This window comes from Crocodylus porosus, unplaced genomic scaffold, assembly GCF_001723895.1.
Source record: "Crocodylus porosus isolate Cpor-Errol unplaced genomic scaffold, CroPor_comp1, whole genome shotgun sequence".
NCBI lineage: Eukaryota > Metazoa > Chordata > Crocodylia > Crocodylidae > Crocodylus > Crocodylus porosus.
Window position 1 is genome coordinate 4,760,985 of NW_017728933.1, and position 16,171 is coordinate 4,777,155.

General features: G+C 52.4%; 1 protein-coding gene across 1 annotated transcript in view; it reads right to left on the reverse strand.

Moving 5' to 3' along the window:
* Positions 1–90: 90 nt before the first annotated feature.
* Positions 91–16,171, reverse strand: part of LOC109317411 (disintegrin and metalloproteinase domain-containing protein 32-like) — a 20,699-nt gene continuing 4,618 nt past the window's right edge. Inside the window, exons 4-18 of the mRNA XM_019546077.1 lie at positions 14,369–14,445; positions 13,870–14,053; positions 13,036–13,098; positions 12,656–12,727; positions 10,993–11,159; positions 10,627–10,708; positions 9,779–9,915; positions 7,806–7,986; positions 7,442–7,531; positions 5,394–5,592; positions 5,064–5,172; positions 4,199–4,382; positions 2,883–2,963; positions 1,457–1,574; positions 91–324 (exon numbers count right to left, since the gene is read on the reverse strand). Coding sequence (XP_019401622.1) covers positions 161–324; positions 1,457–1,574; positions 2,883–2,963; positions 4,199–4,382; positions 5,064–5,172; positions 5,394–5,592; positions 7,442–7,531; positions 7,806–7,986; positions 9,779–9,915; positions 10,627–10,708; positions 10,993–11,159; positions 12,656–12,727; positions 13,036–13,098; positions 13,870–14,053; positions 14,369–14,445 — 1,908 coding nt within the window. The 3' untranslated portion in view covers positions 91–160. The remainder of the gene's footprint in view (positions 325–1,456; positions 1,575–2,882; positions 2,964–4,198; positions 4,383–5,063; positions 5,173–5,393; positions 5,593–7,441; positions 7,532–7,805; positions 7,987–9,778; positions 9,916–10,626; positions 10,709–10,992; positions 11,160–12,655; positions 12,728–13,035; positions 13,099–13,869; positions 14,054–14,368; positions 14,446–16,171) is intronic.

Genomic DNA, 16,171 nt, shown 5'->3' on the forward strand with positions numbered 1-16,171 from the left:
GGGGACCTGCGGGGAGGCAGGGGGAGCGGGTGCTGAGCCCTGAGGCTGCCTTGGCCGGCGGGGGGGGAGGCCACAGGCGCGGCGGAGAGCTCAGGCAGGAGCCGCCGAGGGGGCTCCCGCACACAGCAGGGCGGGGACCTAGGAGGTCACCAAAATGCATTTACTCCTCATCGGCTTGGGACTCCTCCTCGGCGCACAGCTGACTCAGCTCCTTCCGCTTGGCGACCATGAGGGCGGCGCCGACAAGGACGGGCAGAAAGAGGCAGAAGCCCAGCAGCAGCCAATTCTTCATCGTCCTCTGGGCAGCGCGCTCCAGGGCAGCGTCTAGAGAGAGCACACCGACACCGGGTCTCACGCAGCTGCCCCCACCCGCTCCTCTGCGCTGCCTCATTTCCCAGGACAGCAACGGTCATCTCTTACAGAAAGTTATCCAGGCACACGATTCCCTTCAGGTCACGTCAATTTTTTCTCCCTGACAGCAGTCACAGGAGATCAATGCGTCCAGGCAAAAGGCGTGAAACAACTTTCAGCCTGGTGACCGGCACGGGACAGTCCGAACACGACAGTCGGACAGACAGCTGTGATCAGGACTACCCCGCTGCGCTGCCAGCCAGGTGGAGCGGCCTGGGCCACGTCTGGAGAGTGCCAGACCCCCAGGGCACAACAGGGAGAGGTGCACCCAGGGGGACCCTTTCCAGACTGATAAAGCCTCACTCAGTAGCTTTCCCCACCAATCCCCTGAAAACATGAAAGGACCTGGGCCAAGGTTGGGTTGTGGGGCAGGGATCAAGTGCCTCACCCTCCCAATGGCACGAGATGTGGGCCATCAAGTCCGAGGCAGCTACCCAGGGCCACTGGGCTACCCAGCTCCCGACGTGTGCCCCATTATGGCTCAGCTGCAGGATTCTCCCCCATGTGCATCTCTTCTGACTGGCGTGTTATTTCCCCTAGTTTTAACAAGTCAGGCAACCAAGCCATGGCTTACGTTTCATGACTGCTTTTGCACACTACAGACTGCCCACCTGCACCGCCTCTGCTTCTTGGGTATTTTAACGGTCGCCAGGCTAGCGCTGTCCATTCAAGTGGAACGGGTGCTAGGATCACGGGCACATCTTCACAAGACACGGGCCTGCCCAGACCTCTAAAGGGCTGCAGCTTTGCCCTCAAAGTCTGACATCAGGGCAGGAGGCCGAGAAAGGGCTCAGCACCCAGCTAGCCAAGCGACCACAGCAGCTCCTTCTACTGGCTAATTAGCTACTGGCCAGGCTCAACGGCTGCAGAGTCTCTCAGGAATCACGGAGAGCTGAATTAGGCCCCATGTTACTAATCGCCGAGGTTTTGTAGGCTCCTTGAAGGTGCTCATGGCAGATCTGTTGCTCCCTTTAAAGGAGAGCACCAAATCCAAGCTGCTGGGGCCCAGGACACTGGGTTTGCCAAATTGGGTCAGAGCACTCACCAGAGCCCAAAAAGCGAAGTCCACTGTCAATGCTTCCACCTAGCCCGGATCCTCTGGTTTGGCAATTTGGAGGCTGCCAGCCGATATCACAGTGGCAATTTTTCTTGCTGTTGCACACCTTAACACAGAGGGGAGACAGCAAGGTTACTACCCCATGACAGCAGTTCTCCTCCGAGGTGAATACGACCAGTCACTCCAGGGTAAGCTCCCAGTGCCCTGCCCCTGCAGATGACCACCTGGGCCGTCAGTGTGAGAGGACCTGCCCCCTACACACTCTTCCAGATGCTTGAGACCATGTGCTCGGTAGCCTGGCATTCACACCCACGGGGCAAGCAGGCAGGCAGCCCCACTTCTACCAACATGACGCGTGCATGGGACGGGTGGCCTGGCTTGGCTGGGACCCCAGCAGTCCACTGGCATGGCTGAAACTAGATTCTGGGGACTCCCTCCATGTCCCCCATGACCCAGCCCCTCCCCTAGTCTGCCCCCTCCTCTGGTAACTGTGACGGGCTGGGTCTAAACAGTTCCCTGCTGCTTGGCCATTCACCATTTGGCTGCCTTTCCCTTTTTTTCTCCTGGTCTGGAGCCATCCGATTTTCTCTGGGTCACGCAGAACAGCCCTGCCTGTCGTTCTACTTTCCGCAGCCATCCCGGGCCAGTCAAACTGGTCCCACTCCCTTTCTGCGCACACCTGGCAAGGGCACACCGAGGCTCAGGTGGCCTGGGTCTTACTTTGCCTATGAGGCACCAAATGGAAGTGACGCAAATCACACAAGCAAGATCCTGGTCTGGCTTGCTGGAGTCCCTGAGCACCCGGTCAGGCCGTTCCTTTTTGACCAGGGGTTTAACCAAGGCAGGAAGCACAGCTGGCAGGAGGGGACTCAGACCAGTTAGCTCTTTTGGCCCCACAACAGGGGGGACCCCGACTCCACTTACACACCTAAGTCCCCTTCGGCTAGGAACAGGCATTGCATTTGTCCCTCTAAGTCACGCAGGGGTGTATCCCGAGACAAAAGGATCCGGGGACCAGCACGTCCACGTATTGCCTGACAAATATGGGTTCAGCATGGGGCTGAATGCAGTGCCGCCTTTCTGCCACCATGTCGGGGCTGCAGGCACACTTTGCCATGTCGTAGGAAAACCTGCGACTGCTTTTTCAGCCAGGAACCTTTTGTAGGATTTCTCGCGGGACAAAGGACACGGGCATCTGTCCGCCTGTGCTTTGTCTCAGGAGAACTGGACTTTCACCCGCAGCCTAGGGCAACTAATAGGTCATGGGAGAGGCTCTGGCCATACCTGCCAAGCCAAACTGCTGCCGTAGCCCATTACCAGGCATTGCAGCGTGGGGTCATATCCCGAAACCACCTGCTGCTTTACCTGCCGAGACCAGGCACCATCACACGGAAATAACATTACTCAAACTTACCCCGTGTCCGCTGCATTTTGTCTCTGGATTACAATCGTATCCCAGAACGCCTTCTACCTGGCACTTTCCAGCTATGCAAACCTAAAATAACAACAAAGTAGGAAAAGCCAGGGCAGGTGGATCTGCCTACCTGTGTGCTCAGAGCGCAGCCCACGCTTCCTGAAAAGAAGCTTCATGGCGAAGAACCAGAAAGACCGTGTTTTTGGGACATGCCACAGATGCCTGTCCAAAGACCCACTAATGGCATCTGCCCCGTTACCACAAAGATAGTCAACAAAGAAGGGATCTTCATGAAAAGGCACGCAGCAAGAACTGATCATACAAAGAGCAGGAGCACCTGTACTTCACAAAGGGAGCCAGGCCCATCCGATGCGCCAATCCACATTCCCCTTGGCGGAGCCCTGGGGTCTTCCCCCCTGCCTCTCTAGGGTATGAAGGAGGCCTCGGAAATCAGGACTGCCAGGGAGAAAGTCAGCAGGGACCTCCCCTTGGCTAGCTCTTATGATAGTAGCTCCAGGGAATGTGATGGGCAATTATTAGGAAGCCTGTTTAAAACAAACCAAAGGCAGCTTTTTACCTCCACGCAGCATCTAATTACCAGGCGGGACCTGGAGACCCCAGCTCCTGTAGAGGTCACCAATTTAACATGGGCCGAGAGAGGCCCGGCCCAGTTCACGCACGACAAGTCTATCCGTGGGTATTAGATGGGGCAGGAGGGGTGTCACCTATCCACTAGGCTTCTGACTGCCAGAGGCCATCAGGGAGGAAGGGCAGGGGACAGGTCAGTCTGAATAGGCCCTGCACACCCCTTCCTCCCCTTTGCAGCCACTCTCTGCCACAGCGGCTAGACAGGCTTGCAGACTCCTACCCTGGCTAGGCTCACACTAGGACCCTGGGAACAGCAAACAAACAGCGGGGCTCCCATCAAAGACACTTCCGCAGACTCTTAGCATTTCAGCACACGACCCGTCTTTATGGGACATTGGGCCCTCGATGCTGCTACTGTACAAGTCATATTGAGGATTACAAAGCAGCAGAATGATTCAAGCACAGCGATGCAAAGACGTTACCAAAGCAGAGCAAGGGGGTGGCCGGAGACACCGCTACATGGTCACCTCTCTCTGGCTGAGTTACCACTTAGGCTTACGCCGTATGGAAAAAATGACCCTGGGCGTTGAGGGAGTGAGTGACAAACACAACAGCGTGAATACAGTCACTGGAAGAGCTTACTCTGCAGTGTCAAAGCCTCTAAAAATCCATCTGATTCAGGCAGTCCACAGGCTGACTTTTTACCCCTTTATGACATAGTTCTCTACCTTGCCATTAGCACACATTGTGCCATCTTTCACCATCATCGGGTCTTTCACAGTGGCTGGCTGCATGTAATCTAAAGACACGCATAGATCCTCACGCACTTGAGCGTAAATCACAGCCGTGTTTTCTTGAATAAACGGAACGCGAATTGGATAGGTACAAATTAACTTCCCGCACTTGAGATTCCTATAAAAGTCATCAGGAGAGGGACATACAGTTACACAGAATACCAGATCGCTTCAACTGTCAAAGAAGATAAAACCCGCCCGATAAGGAGGGAGAGCGCGGCTAGTATGGGACCCCAACAAAACCCCAGCAACCAAACAAAAACCAGTGCACAAGGAAGCGAGAAGACTGCTCCATCAAGAGAGGAGAGCACTTCTGTACGCTCCGCTATACGTCAGGGTCCTCCGGCCAGGCATGAAGCTGCAGAGGGGACCGTGTAGATCTGGGCAGGGCGTTCAGACCACGAGTGACGCTCAGGGTCCTGTCTTTCCAGACATGTCCAGCCACTGCCAACACCACCAGCCCTTACTTATCGCATACCCTTGGGGCAGAGGAGCCAGGCGTGCCAGATGCTTGTGACTCGGTCTGTCCACAGCCGAGGGCTATGCCTACTCCTTCTCCATACCTTGGCCCAGAGACACTCCTCCTTATATTGGCTGCTTCTGCCCCAGGTGCCAGGGCTAGGTAGGCAAGGCAAGGTCCTTGGAAAAAGCTAGGGCTATGGACTAGGAATAGCCAGCTCCCCACAAAGGGAACTTGAGGAAGCCACAAAAGCAACCCTTCAGAGGAACAGACGACAAACACCCGTCTACATCAGAGTTGCACTGAAATGAATAGCGACATCCGTTTCCTCAGACCTACGTCCAGCTGCAGCTCTTGTATCCCATGTTTGGATCATTTCCGCAGTGGCCAAACCTATCAGTTTGACTATTGACTTCTTCGTAACAGGCATCGGGGCCATTTTTGGAACCTGCAAGTTGAGATGTAACGTGGGTTACAATCAGAGAGGAACGGGGATGTCGTCCATCGGCCCTTCTCAAATGCCACCGATGGTAGTGGGAGACTTAACGAGAACAAAGACAGCCATTCAAGTACGATGTTCAGTACTGTTACCATGTTTGCTACTACTGGTCCTACAACAGGTTTCTGGCACTGGACTTGGGAAAACATTGGAATGGTTGCCCGCATTACCTCTCCCGTAGATTCTCTGGCAGTGGAGGTCAGCAGCCTGGCAATGCCCATTGTAACAGTAGCCGGTGTTGTGCTCGCATTTGTACCCATTTTGGACAAAGACGTCCTCCGGACAGAACGCTGAGGTTCCATTGCAGAACTCGGGGAGATCACATTGATTATCCACCCTCTCTCTGCATTTCCTGTTCCTTGCTTTTATCTAGTGGACAGAGGTAGGAATAATCATCGCACGTAAACATCCTACCCGGTGATGTTCAAGTCCAGCACGCATGGACCATGGAATTATGTGACGATAATGCGCCACCACCAAGCTGCTGCTGCATGTCACTGCCACTAGCACTTCCCCTAATTCACTTATCCCTGGCCTTCTCCCTTTGAGCGCAGCTACTGTCGCTCTCGCTGCAAGAGTGCCCAAAGCAGTGCTTCTCAACCCGTCTTAGGCTAGGGGCACCCCTTAAGAGACTCGGGCATGCCCCAGTCACTCAGAGGCACCCCTCACAAAATGCCGCCTCATAATGTTTACTCCTTTGTGACTACAGAAAAACCACAGAGCAAGTCTTCTGGGGCAAGGGACTCTGAAAGCCCACAGCACAAAGGAATGTTGTGAATGCTGTGAATTCACAGGTGACAGCTCAGGGTTTTATCCGAGGACTCGTGTTTTTACACCTAACAGTGCTACCACTGTGTGGCAGCATGCTTGAAAGAATCTTGTGGCCCCCAGGCTGAGAAGCCCCGGCCTAGAAGCATCTCCTGTGCCCCAGCACAGATACACTATGCCCTCTAGATCCAGGGGATCATCTCATCTACCATATCAGACTTCTCCAGATACACGCACACACAAAGGGTGGCCACATGTCTTTGTTTCCCATCTCACAAGTGGCGGGAAAGCCACCCCCGCACCACAACCCCCCTCATTGGTTCTTCATCGCTGCCATTAAAAGCACGTAGCGATCTGCAGCCTGGATAGACTATTGCCACAATCAATGCTCCGCACCACACACTAGAAGAGGCAGCATTTCAAAGAAGGTACAGCAAATACTGCTTTCATCCCAAATAAGGCCTGAATCCTGCTGTGATGCCCAAGCTTGGCTTCACGCAGGCAAGCAGGCCTCTGGACTGTGTCCACAGACGTTGGCCCACTTGCGAGAGGAAAGAAAAGCCACACAGCCCTTGCTGCTCCCAACGACAAGACTGTGGCTCAAGGACCAGGCTGCGACTCAGGGAGTCCATGTTCAGTGACCATCCCAACTGCTGACTTCCCTCATGCTCTCGGGCAAGCTGCTCAGTCCGTCTACAGCCCACTTCTCCAACCAGGCTGCCCAACCCTTACCTGCTCTGAGCTCTGGCAAAACAAGTGACCGCAGCAGACCCTGCCACAGCTTCCACACCTCCCCAAAGGCGTTCTGCACTAGTACTAAGAAGGTCTAGATTCTAGGCCCATGCGAGTAGGTAGCTATTCGATCCGGCTTCAGATGCCAGCAATCTGATCCGGAGCTCTGGACCAGGTTCCCGCTTCGATCCGGCTGAAGCTTCGGAGCCACCTTGGAGACCCGGCCGTGGGGGATAGTGGGGAATCAATGAAATATCTATTACTTTGTGGTTTTTTGTCCGATTTGGATGAAACTTACTTGCAAGGGTGGTAGCCTCTGCTGAGAGCATGAAGCCTGCCAAGTTTCAAGAAGATTGGTGCAGGGGTTTGGGGGGAACTGCACCCCAAATTCTTGAAAGCAAAACTCATGCCACATGTACGTGTTACGCCACAGGGGGGTGAAAACTGCAGGGGTGGTGGCCCCTGGCAAGGCCACAAAGCCTACCAAGTTTCAAGAAGATCGGTGCAGGGGTTTGGGGGGGGGGAACTGCACCTCAAGCTTCTGACAGGCAAAACTCATGACATAGATGACCCTGTGTGTGTTAAGGCGCAGCAGAATGACAGCCGCAGGGATGGTGGCCCCTGCTGCGGCCACAAAGCCTGCCAGCTGTCAAGCAGATTGGCGCAGGGCTTCTGGGGCCCTGCACCTCTAGCTGCTGACAGAAAACTCGTGCTTTACCTGACAGCTAGAGCAGCATAACCCAGCAGCACACCCCGCGCCTCTTGCTAATCTACACTCCGTAGTACAGCATCTATTCCGTGTGCATTCCTGGAAAAAAGGCAAATGTGATTAGCCTACATGGTCTAACTGTTCTCTCCTCTAAAGGTCTGCCTAGAATCGTCACCCCGAAGAACCTCCAAGAGCCGTGCAAGTCTGAGGTTGCTACAACGACACGCGTGCCAATGTGCATTTTTTCTATACGTACAGACAAGACCTTTCAGGGCTTCCTCCTGCTTCTGCCACACACTGGCTGTCAGTGCACGGTTACTCTGCACCAAAAACACTACCCTGTTACATTGCTCCAGCAAAGCTGCGTACTGACCTGTGAGGAGCCACAGTCACATTGCTCTCCATCTTCTATAATACCGTTGCCGCAGCTTGGACGCTTGTAGGACAGATTCAAATGCGGCCTATTGGAAAGGCAGTGTCCTCTGCTATGTGTAATAAAGGTTTCAAAGTCTTCAATGCTGCAGCTACTGAAGCTTTTTACACCACTGAACAGTCTACAATACAACAAAGAGCAATCAAAAAAATCTAGAATCTAAAAACGGTTACGGATCTTGCTGGAGAATTAGCAGCAGGCACGCTAACTTCCAAAAGCCAGCTGAAAACATTTCCGTTCTTCGGTGAAAACACCTCAAAGGTCTGAACAACCAAAAAGGGCAGTAATTGGTAGCTGATGTGACATAGCCTGCTTTTGCTTCCTTCTTAAAAGAAGACATGCATGTTAAGCGATCACAGATACCCGCTAACTCGCTTCTGCCTTTTCTTCCTAGGGTTCCGATAGGGAATACCTGAGGATGTGAGGATGATCACCAAAGGGTCAGAAATCAGACTCAATTTCTGCTTATGTTCTAATAAATCCATCACGTATGCGCAGGTGCACCTGAGGTATTTGGATTCTCTAGACCAAGCTTGGTTTGGTGTAAAGGCTTGGGAGAGACAACATTGCATCGTTTATAGCATCACGCTAACCCGAACCATGGCATCCAATGCAAAACTCGCATCTCTCTGCCCAAAAAGAAAGAAACTGCAGGTAAGTGGCTCTCTTTTAGATCTATAGCCCAACAACGCCCGGCAGATCGTGGACACCTGCCCACTGGACACTGAACTTGATGCCCGTGACCTGTGAACAGATGCTATCTTGCTCAGCAACAGACGAGATGTTTGCTGCCGAAATCATCAGGTAAGGTGCTACGGTCTGTGTAACGCAGAAGGGCAGACCAACTGACCAGAAGAGCCCCTTTGGTGCCCTCACATTTCTGGGCCCATAAACTCATATCATGCCTGTTAATTGATTGCCACCAACTAATAAAGAGTTTTGGCGAAAATGGATGCAAGTCTAGATCCTAGAGGCATTTGGGTGTGTGAGCACCACAGTACTCACATCCACAGGCATCTACCAGACTGGGGCTCTCGCCTGGCTTGACTACGCAAGATTAAATGCGCTCATTTGCAGTCCCCAGAGCTGAATGATTGGGGCCACTGTCAGAAGGGCTGCAGAGTTCTAGGACTCAGCGCTACTTTGTGTTGCCTTGCGTTTGCCAGAAACGACAACAGGCAAGTGGCTCTGTTGGCAAAACCGTGTCACTGAAAGAATATTTTGAGGCTCAGCCATTTAGCACTACATGTTTTATTCCAAAATACCCACAAGCCGCATCCTGGGGAAAAAGTCAAGGCATGGCCAGCACGTGCCATGGGCTACGTGAGTTCTGCTTCATGCACGCAACCCCACCAATTTCAACGAGATCACTCCCTGCCAGCAAAGAGGAGTGGTCCTTGAGCTCTCTGCTCTGCATGGCCCACAGAGGTCACGCACATTACTGCCTGCCACAGAAATGGCCAGACCAGGCTTCAACAGGTACCCTCTTGCCAATAGAAAAGTAACTTCTCAAAATGATCCCCATGAAAAATGCATAAGCCAACCGTGAGTTCTGTACCTAGTTAGATGCACCTGCCAAACGCGGACGTAGCAAAAACCTCTATACCCGACGCATCAGAGGACCCTCGCGCTATAACCACGTGCCATGTACACGGGCATAGACATGGGTGAGATGCGTTTTCAAACATGGCTTGCAGAAACAAGTCACCCTGTGCTGTACAGAGGTAGCAGCACGGATGCTAGGGGAGGCTGAAAATACTCCTGCTTTGCTGGACATATGCTCAGCCTCTGGCACAACCATTTGCCTCCTAAAATTGTGTCCTTTCCGATGATAAAACTTACGGACATCCTAGACAGTAGCTCTAGATTCAGGTAAAGCGACGAGAGAGAAGGGATGGCATAAAGGTCCTTACATGGCATTCCTGTGCATGATGCATGTGGGTCCGGAACACTGACAGGTCCTCGAATCGTCATAGGTCATGCCCAGACTCAGCCCCAGCAGCTGGGCAACAACGATGGAAAAGCTCTCCAGGGTCATCACGTCTTGGTACTGAACGAAGGAGAAAGACCCAGGAATTAATAGCAAGCAATTCCCCACAGTTAGGAAACAAGCCATGATTTTACCAAACCCTTTCTTCTCCTGCCTGCTCTCTCCAACCTGTCCTGGAGGCAATTCCCCGTACTGTAATGGAGAGGACCGCATGAGACTTGCTTCCAATTTCTGGCTGCCATTTACCATGCTAAATCCCAGAGCAAGCAGCGCAGATGCTGCAGGTGTGAGAGAACTTGCCAGGGCACGGGAGAAAACAAATGACATGACCCAAGGTGCCCACTCTTCGGAATTCAGCCCTAAACAGAGCTAGCATCTGGCCCACGGGCAGCAAGATGCTTACAAGCAGGCATGCGCGTCACCTTGGGAGTGGTATTGCCAAAGGCAGGTGGGACCGCTCGCGTGCTTAAAGAGAAGCACATACTTAAGGGCTCGGCCGCTGCCAACATGTTTAGACCAGTACCAATGTCTTTGTGGATTAGCGGGCTCAATAATTTTGGAAGCTAGGATGAAAAGACCGAGGAACTGCCACCATAACATTTACATTTGTACTTTAGGGTGCACGTCTGCCCTTGGGCAGAGCCATGAGTCAAAACGTGCGCCTACAGGCATGCGTCTCAATCCACCACACCCAAGGGCCAAGCATCTTCTGACTTGCCTGCGGCCAATCTTACAGTGATCGCTACCAATGGACATCCAACAATACTGTACCAGTGCAACAGCTCCAGAATAGTTGCTGACGCACATCTTCCCGGCAAATGTCGTCCCCACATAACGAGGGTGATCCCTGTACCTAAAACGTAACGACAGTCCCTTCAGCAGCAACATGCACTTGGCAATGGGGTGATAAGGACACAGTAGATTACTGCCTTTTCTTGAACCTAAGCTTTCTGTTCTCGCTCAGGGAAACAGCCGAGAGGCTTAAAAATATGTTTGGAAATGGAGTCAATCAAGAACGAAGTTTGCGCCGCTCCCATTTTCTAACGTAAGTTTTTGGGCCAGTCATCCGTGTTTCCCAAAGCTGCGCGAGTTAAAAAAACCCAAACAATATCTTACTTAACACTAAGCTCCTCTTACACAAGTAAATATGCCATGTCGTGGGGCCGCAGAACAAGATGGGAGTTTTTCCACTTTACAAATCGATGTAGCAATTCATTAGCTTCCCCCGTTGTAATGATTTTGTTATAATCTGTCCAGAACTCCAAGGAAGACAGAACGATTGTCACGTTAAGGCGGCTGAACATCTGCAAATACAAGATCAGACACGTGTTCTCTACTTTTTCTCCAGACCCATGCTTTATTTTTACAGGCAGTACCCCAACCCCCCGGCTTTCAGAGACAGACATGACACACCAGCACTGCTCTTCACGACTGAGTCCCTGCCACTGCTGTGGGGAAAAAAGAAGGCAGGGAGGAGAAAAGTGCAGGAGAACAAGATGATACTATCTGGCTCTGAAGACCAAACCACAGCACTTTGGATCAGCTTGGGTCACGGAAATCAATGGACAGCTCATGAATACAGGGTTACAAACTTAAATGCCTGCAGGATCACAACTCCCGTGGCAAATGCAAGGGGGTTGGGACTGAAGCAGTTGGCGTCCAATGAGCAGAAGGTAATAGCTTGTTCTTACAGCAGAGGAGCGTGCCAGGAAATGTGGCACATGTGGGGCACCAAGATGACACACAGCAGAGCTAGCTGATATAAATAAGAAAATTTATACCCTAGTTGGTATAAATAAGGAAAGGAAAGCTGGAGACACTAGCAAGCAGCCGCCCTGGGGACTCCACAGCTCATAGCTTGAACACATAGGGGAAGGACTGTGAGGGAAGCCAGGGTGTGCATTTCTCTCCCCTGTGGACACTCATGGCAGACAGTAAGGTAGCTATGGCAGCTTAGCACACTCCACTGGAAGGCACAGACAGGCAGCCAAAAGGCTGATTTGCCCGATAGAAACAATCAGACAAAACCAGAGGGTGGCACAGCACATACCACACTGACAGACCAATGGCTGCTTTGCAGCCAGCAGGCAGACCTCAGATTGACTATGAGCAGCTACGTGTATGTACAGGCATTAACAACCTGCCTACGCTAGGCAGGGTTGAACTGCTTAGGCCAGGGTGCCGCAGCCCGCTTTGATGGGCAGGCACCTACGCACAGTTCACACGATACACTCAGAGGTCTCCAAGAGGAATCCATGACGTGAAGAAACATTCTGCCCTGGGGCAGTCTTCCCAAGCCCTTGGCCACCAGAGAATTGGTCCGTTGTTTTCCCCTCAGTCAAAAAATGCAGGGCGGCAAGTGCTGGCATTTTCTAAAGGGTGCCCAGAGTCTAGCAAAGGGGGGCTTGCGTTTCAAAAGGTGAATGACCACTGACACGGGCCAGGTGTTTAAAAACTAGAGGATTTTAAATCAGCCCTAATTTAAAGGTAGCAAGAAACACAGTTGTGCTAAACGACGGGGCTATCTTTTGGAAATGGCTTTCCGTTTTCCTCAGAAGGCAGGCTACATAAGGCCAACAAGCAGCTGCGGGTAAAGCAGTATTATGCGGGGTTGTTTCCTCCTTTCTGCCTCCAGCAGCTCGCGGCTGCTCCAAACCAAAGCTTTACAAGAGCAAGGAGGGGAAAGCAACGCAGATAATCCTCTACGGAAAGTCAACAGAACACACAGCCCTTGAAAATGGTGCAGTAAAATGATCCAACTTGCTGTTTTGGTATGAAACAAGAAAGACAGTGGACTTACGCTATTGACAAAGCCGATGAGCTGAACTATTTTCCGCGTTACAACGTACTTGTCTGACCCCATGTAGTTGTACTGAAAAACAAACACAACTTTTTAGGTCGCCTTTACAGCACAACGTTTCCTCGGGCATGCCTTTCCCCTTGTGAGAACGCTGCGGTGTTCACATGTGCCCCAAATTCTGGACGTTTAAAATATCTAATGACTTCTTCAGTTTCCTTCCTAGGCAGAGGACGGACTTGTACTTTACACAAGGGCTGTGCTTCAGCCCACTCTGGATTGCGCTATGCCTCTAGAGGGACAGGACAAAGGGGACCATTTCTACATGGTGTACAAGAGTAAAGGAAGGGTATGACACAAAGAAGAAAAGGACTGAGACTTACCAAACCCTTGTCCAAAACTATCGCCAGTTCCAGATATCTGGCCAATTTAATGGCAGCTGCTAACTGAAACAAAGACTTCACACTTATTAATTATTTCTACACTTCAACCATCGTGTCCCTTACTAACGCTGCAAGCCTGTGGTATCCAACTTCAGCTCCAGTGCTTAAAAACATGGCCACCAGGCTATCCATCTAGCAGAGTGGATGAACCTACGATAACTTATTCATTAGACTTTAGGGGGGGAACAAGCAAACCCTGCACAGCTGCAAACCCCTCTTGTGATTGATGATGCTCCCTTGGCACAATTACCAAGGGTCTACAAAGCTCTGCGCACAGCTACGCAAGCCAGCATGCCGCCAGCACTCTTTTGACTCTCAGAAAGGGAGACACGACAGACTAGCGCACCAAACTTTAGGCTCAGAGAAAGCCGCTCCCCACATACATAGGAGGAATGTGAGATCCACACCTTCCTTAGGGCACAAACACCTCCAAGAAACGCAATGCCCTCAAACCCACCAGGCTCTGACACTGCCGGCGGTCACTAGGCATGGACCGTGACAAGAGGCAGGGCTACTCAAGACCATTCTTACCGACACAGTAATGGCTGAGAGTTGCCCTGAGGAGGCCTCCGGCTGTGGCACACATTCCTTCATAATACGATGTGGCTGCACAGCGTGGGCATATCACTGGCCCGGTTTAAATCTAGGTTCAAAGCCATCTCACCGAATTTGCTGTGCCCGAGAATTCAGATTCGACAAAACGATGTAACAAATCTTTTGGCCTGCTGGCAATCACGTAACACCTACTACTGCCATTACAGAGAGCATACTCACTTCAATGTGCAGGGTATGGGACACCTCTCCGGATACCTGCTCCCCATCTCTAAACATGTATTCATTCTCAGAGAGCAGCCTTTCGGTGGATCCATTTTTTATTTGATAAACAAGGTGCTCAAATCCAGATGAGGAATCCAACGGCTCAATCCCATAGCTGACATTCTCAAATTGCAACAGCCCTCTGAAAAAACAAACTACGTGCCAGACTCCTATGGCAGTCAAAGTGTTCTGCATTACATTACACTCGGCTTGCGCTCCTGGACTGAGAATGGCACAAGCCAGCATTGTCCAGCAGGTACAACACAAGGGTATCTGTGGCTGATTTTCCTGAAGGTGACTTAGTACCAGGAACTTCAGCATGTCCTAAAATACAAGTAGGTTGCCCCACCCGGAATAACTCTGCTGTGCCTCTGAGTAAAGGTTGAGTTTTGATGGCAACCACGGCAATGCCAAATAAGGCAGGTACTGGAATTCATAAACTCTATACTTTCCTTACCTGAGACCAGAGCAGGTGCTAAGCATCACAGCTGAGTTTGCGACACCTTCAATGTATCCTTGGTAGTAGCAGTCAGCCTACATAACATCAAAAGAGAAGCCACCATAAAGAAGGAATGCCTTACAAGCAGGTGTAGGTCTCCAGAGGTTGCTCCCACTTAGCCACGTTTCGGAGCCTCCCTGGACACTTCCCAAGACCATGACACCAGCTGAGAATACCAAAGCATTTCAGCATACAACAGGTGATGCACCACACAACTCAGCTCGGGACTACGGTGCAACGCCTGAGCTGCATACCTGCCAGAGTAACCAGCTGGGTGCTGAAGAGCTGCCCGAGGGTCTGCTAATGTCTAAGTTCTGCCCAGGCTACGGAGGCAAACATGAGGCTTTTCCATTCTGCCCCGCAGAGGAAGGAGACGAGCCTTGGAAGGTCCCCCCTCCCGCCAACCCAGACCCTAGCGGGTCCCCGCAGAGGCACATGGCAACCTCGCCTCTAGGGCCCCTGCGACATGATCCAGCACTCTCTGGTGCCCCAATACTTTGCACACCAGCTTGACAGCATCAAGGCCACTCCATCCATAGTGGGAGAGGCAGGATTTGTCCCAAAGATTGCATCTCCGTCTCATCTTCTCATGCATTGTTCCAGTTTGAGCAGAAATATGAAATAGGGGAGAAACGGAAGAAGGCACTGACAGCCAAACGAGCCTTTCTCGGAAACTCTGATCTCCTTGCCCCCGAGAGCTCTCCACATTTGGGTTTTACATACCTGCCCGGTCACCAAGGCTGGTTGCTAGACCCCCTCAATACCCCCTCTTCCTTCCTGCTGGACAACTCAACCAGAGCAGGAGGCAAGTGGCACTTGTAATAAAAGCCCAGCTTCCTCCTAGATCTCACTCCATGGTGCACAAGTGGCTGATGAGCATCATGCCCAGCCTCCATGCACTCAGGTGAGTGCACACACCTGGGACAATGCCGCCCTTGCCAGCAGCAAGGGCAAGGAAACCAGGCTGCGCATGTACAGAGCGATTACAGGAGAAACTGGAGGAGGGGGGCTGGAAACTTTCAAGGACACAGAAACGGCAGGGAACGAGCAGGGATGAAAGACTAGGAAAGGAGGTGGGAGGGGACTAGCTCAGCTCAGCTGTGGGAGGCAGCTGAGTAGGAACCCAGAAAAGTCTCGCCCCGCCCTGGCCCTACTTCACCCAACCCCCCAGGGAGCCACGCAACCGGAGCCGCACAAACAGGCTGTGCAAACAGGCGCATTTGTCTGCTGGCGTGTGAGTTAGTGCAGAGTTTGCGCAGGAGGCTGCGCAAGAGGGCCCGAGGCCCTGTCTGTGAGCCACCCTAGGAAAGCCAGTCCCAGCCATAGCCAGCCCGCCAGCAGCATGACACAGTTGGGCACACGCCGCACCCCGAGGGTCCCCTCAGGGTCTGTGCCCCCCCCACCCCCGGCACCTCAGAGGCCTTCAACCAGACGGAGCCCACGGTTCCAGGCTCCACGTGGACGGAGCTCCTGGCTCTCAGCTGCAGGGGCTGCCTGTCGCTTTTTCAGGATCTGGGGCCTGGGAGCATGGCCACCTCCCCTTGTGGGGTCTGCTCCCTACTGGGGTCTCTGGCGCGCCAGCTGGAGGAGCTGCAGGCCACAGTCCAGTGACTGCGTGCCATCAGGGACCGCGAGCAGGAAATAGACTCCTACTTAGTTTCATAGTTTCTAGGGACGGAAGGGACCTGAGCAGATCATCTAGTCCGACCCCCTGCCATGGCAGGAAAGAATACTGGGGTCAAACGACCCCAGCAAGATGAG